Below are 4,838 nucleotides of genomic sequence, written 5' to 3'. Positions count from 1 at the left end.
ACAGACAGACAGATAGATAGACAGACAGACAGACAGACAGACAAAGAGACAGACAGTCAGACAGAGAGAGAGAGAGACGGACGGACGGACGGACAGACGGACAGACGGACAGACAGACAGACAGACAGACAGATAGATAGATAGATAGATAGATAGATAGATAGATAGATAGATAGATAGATAGATAGCTAGATAGATAGATAGATAGATAGATAGATAGATAGCTAGATAGATAGATAGATAGATAGATAGATAGATAGCTAGATAGATAGATAGATAGATAGATAGATAGATAGCTAGATAGATAGATAGATAGATAGATAGATAGATAGCTAGATAGATAGATAGATAGATAGATAGATAGATAGCTAGATAGATAGATAGATAGATAGATAGATAGATAGCTAGATAGATAGATAGATAGATAGATAGATAGATAGATAGATCTTTCTCACCTGGCCTTGACTCAGAATGAAGATTTTGTCTCCTGGATTTCCATTTCGAATTATATAATCACCATTACTGTATTGAGACTAAGAAGAAGATGGATATGGATATACAGAGAAAAATAAAAGCCATGGTATAAAAAAAAAAAGCCGTACATATACTGAAAATATAGTTTTTATATCTGTATTATTTATTTATTTTTTTTTGAGTTGTGATTAATTGGTGCAAACAAACTAAAAGTTGGATTTGATTAAGCTATAGGCAGCGCTTTGAACGCTTCAAGTTGTTGAGTTTATTGATCACATGCTGATCATGGAACAGCAGTGAAATATGATGGTGATGCTCAGTCATACACACCTCCTCCAGTGCATCTGACACTTTCATGAGAACATTCTCTGGAAACTCAGAGAGCAGTGCCACACTAAGAGACACAGACAAACCAGTGTCAGGAAACCAGGCAGCTACATTCACTAGTGTAAATCACTTTAGACTCCCCTAAAGGAAATTACATCTGAGCTGCAATACTAAACTCATGTTTTTCAGTAAACTAACAAAACATACTTAATACACATAAAAATTATAACCAAATACAGATGTTTGTTTAGTTTGTTCTCAGGACTTACTATAGGATACACATGATTTGATACATTTAACTCTTAGTTTGTAGTGCAAACAAACTTTCAACGTCATTTTTATGAGTATATGAATAAATAAAACTGAATTCAGTCTGCATTTATTAAAATTAACATATCATGTCTTCACTGTCTAACTTCCTTATGCATTTTTGAAAAAATACTGAATTTATTAACTGCACTTTCTGGTCAGCCCCGTTGTACTTTGACATTTTCCCCCGAAATACTGGTATGATCCTTCTGACATTATATTTCAGGTCGCGATTTCTGTACAGAAGGTTCACATTTCATCTTCACCCATCAAGCTCAATAGTTCAGCTCTGTTACGGAGGAAAATATCATAGTGATCAAATACTGTTTTTGGCACAAAGCACAAGAATAATGTGTTGACAGCTTTTAAGCCATTTTTGAAATTCTAACATTAAATTTTGTTTTTTGTTAAGTGTTGCCAAACATTATTTTTTTGTCTTCTTCCAATTACAATGTGACATTTGTTACAAGGCACAATGAAACGAGTGATAATACAAGCATTTACTCACAGGCTGTTCATTTGTATTACATGCATAATGAATTATTTAGAGTTCAGTTAAAGAAATGGTTCATTAATATTCTGCTTTGTCAACATTAGAATTCTAGATCTGCTGGCTGCCTTTCTATTGCTTGTATTCGTTGCTATTGTTTTGATTGGTTTTATTGATAGATTTTTTTTGGATTGTGTTATGTATTTTATTTTTTTTTATTTGTTCTGTTTCTCTTGATTGTTTTTATTAATAGATTGTTTTATGGATTATTTTTGCATGTAGTTTAATCATATCTCTTTTTAGGGTGACTTGTAACATTCTATCCAGGGATTACGGATGAAAAATAGCCTTTGGCTAATTCTGGTACATTTACAGAAACGTTTTATTAATGTGCAATGTCCCAGTTAACTAAACAAATAAAAACACTCAAAATAAATGTCTATGGTGGTTATGGCCCTAACTTAAAATGTAAAAATTCAACAGTGAAATTTTTCAAATAAAATGTAAAAATAAATAAATAAAATGTCAAAAAATAATAAACAAAATGTAATTAATTAATTACATTTCAAAGAGCTATTTAAAAATACATACAAATGCCCATGAATACAGTATGCATACATATAAATAAAAAAATATTTCCTCATTTATTTATAAAATGTATAATTCTATTTAAGAAGACAAAAGTATGTCTTGTAAAGGTCTATGTGAATATGGTAACAGTGGCATTAACCTGCGCAGGAAGTGCAAAGACTGTGTGATAGCAGCGAGTCCATTCCTCTGCATGATCCTCTGAAACACCTGACCCTCCATCACCCACAGCCTGCTGTTGACCAGAGCTGCGCACACACACACACACACACACACACACACACACACACACACACACACACAGCAAAGACTGAGAAGAACTGGATTTCCAACAGTCTCTGAACTGACGGCTCTTTGTTTTGGTGAAAGACAAATACGTGATTTCTCTCCTCATGGCTGTGAAGGAGAGGGATCAAAGGAGAGAGCGAGACAGTGCGGCTTTGGTGGATAGACATATAAAGACAAAAAGAGAAATTGATATGGACCGTATGAACTGTATGAGACAAATACGTGTGAGATCTCTGTGGAAAACACCAGACTAGCATGGGTTGAGGCTGATCAGCTATTCTGTTCATCAGAAAACATTATCACACTCATCAATATATTTAAGCTAACATGGGATAAATTCAATGTCCAGGGTAATATGTGAGTTGCCAGGCAATGAATATCATCTGTTTGTTCCTTATATCAGGTCCAAAGGCCACTTTGACGTTTATATATAACGCCTTACATAAACAAAGATCTACCCACATGACGTTTTATAAAAACACTGGTCAGTTGTTTGACCGTGAGATCAAAAATATTGTATAGAAATTTAAAAAGAACAGCATTTATTCAAAATAGGAATCTTCAATATACACTACTGTTCAAAGGTTTAGGATCAGTCCTTTTTTGAAAGAAATTAATATTCAGCAAGGACGTGTTGAATTGATAAAAATACTTATATTGTTAGAAAAGATCTCTATTTTGAGTAAATGCTGTTCTTTTTAACATTTTATTCATCAAAGAATCCTGAAAAAAGTATCAGTCTCCAAAAAAAAAAATATTAAGCAGTAAAACTGTTTCCAACATAGATAATAAATCAGAATATTAGAGTGATTTCTGAAGGATCATGTGACACTGAAGACTGTAGGATTGGCTGCTGACAATTCAGCTTTGCATCACAGAAATAACTTATTTTTTAAAGCATATTCTCTGGGAATAGCCGAGAATTTGAAAATAATCATTACACCCCAAAAATGCAGAACTGGACTGCAATAAACATCATGAACACAGATATGACTCAGACACTGAAATGCATTTTTTATTTATGTTTTGGTCAATTTAACTTGACCAAAAGACATCTAGTGTTATAAGGTCACACACACACACACACACACACATATATATATATATATATACAGTATATATGCACACACATGGATAAATAAATACAGTTTTATGGTAATTTATGTATTTTCTCATCTTTCAATGAAGGCCATGCCTCATGTGTTATAAAACATCTGTCCGCTGGGTTTAAATTAGAGTAAAACATTCAAAACATTTAATGGGGAAATATGTTAAACCCAACCCGGTTTTCTCACGTTTTGATTTGTTGCAAACATTTTTTTATTCAATTCAACCTGACTGAGGAAACTTAAGCAGCATGTCAAGCACAAAAACATTATTTTTCCACTTTTCAAGGTTCCCTCATTTTATCACAGCATAACAGCATCATTTTAGAATGTAAGAAGCATGGGATCATTTTCATGCAAGCATATTTTATTTTAATACAGTTTCAAGGCCAGATCAAGCCAAAAAGCCAAACAGGTTTGATGAGTGGGTATTATTTTTTAATCACGCTTAACTTTAAAGAGATTGTTTCCAACATATCATATGCATCTCTTTGAAATAATATAATATTATAATAATGTATATATCAGTACTGTAATATTGCTGCAGTGCTCATCTTGTTGCTAAACCAATTAACAATAGGCAGGTTCCACTAACATTTGACAACCACAATGTGTCCGAGTACATCTTGTCTTCATTTTGATCAGCATACTTTTTGTTGTTTTATAATTGAAAGCATTTTTCGTTTTCTTTCTTTCAAATAAATGGAATTTGATGTGATATGCTTCGCAGCTGATAGGGAACATTCTCAGAACATTGGCAAGGTTCTCTTCAAATTATGAACAGATATTCTTCCAGTAAAGTTAACAGAACATTCATTCAAGGTTATCTGCTACTTAATAATGTTCTCAAAACATTAGCACAGAAATATTATTCACCCATGGAATGTTCAGAGAACAACATTCCCATAATGTTTGCAAAATTATATCATTAGATGTTTTGAACATTCAGAGAACAACCTGAAATTACATTTTCATAATTTCATTGGAACATTATCAAAATGTTCTTAGTGTTAGCTGGTTGATATGTATCTTTTCTAATGCAATGGCATGCTTACTTTTTTAAGTATGACTTTAATGTCACTGTAATAGTACCTTTTCATGAATTTAAGTTAAGGTCACAAAGCACATGTTTGAAAATGCAAGTCACAGAATCTAAGATCTACGAGCAACTGAGGAAACTGTGTTTATCTTTTACTTAGACCTATAGAGGCGATCAGGTTAGAGAGAGTAAAGTTCAGAAAAGAAACAGAGAGATT

The 4,838-nt window shown here is 32.8% G+C and overlaps 1 protein-coding gene across 1 annotated transcript in view; it reads right to left on the bottom strand.

Moving 5' to 3' along the window:
• The window catches only part of LOC107678373 (cGMP-dependent protein kinase 1-like), a 23,388-nt gene that overhangs the window by 6,716 nt on the left and 11,834 nt on the right, over positions 1–4,838 (bottom strand). Inside the window, exons 5-7 of the mRNA XM_016473611.1 lie at positions 2,331–2,436; positions 805–868; positions 456–533 (exon numbers count right to left, since the gene is read on the bottom strand). Coding sequence (XP_016329097.1) covers positions 456–533; positions 805–868; positions 2,331–2,436 — 248 coding nt within the window. The remainder of the gene's footprint in view (positions 1–455; positions 534–804; positions 869–2,330; positions 2,437–4,838) is intronic.

Source organism: Sinocyclocheilus anshuiensis, unplaced genomic scaffold, assembly GCF_001515605.1.
Source record: "Sinocyclocheilus anshuiensis isolate Anshui unplaced genomic scaffold, SAMN03320099.WGS_v1.1 scaffold112, whole genome shotgun sequence".
NCBI classification, from domain to species: Eukaryota; Metazoa; Chordata; class Actinopteri; order Cypriniformes; family Cyprinidae; genus Sinocyclocheilus; species Sinocyclocheilus anshuiensis.
This window is presented reverse-complemented; position numbering and strand designations above follow the sequence as displayed.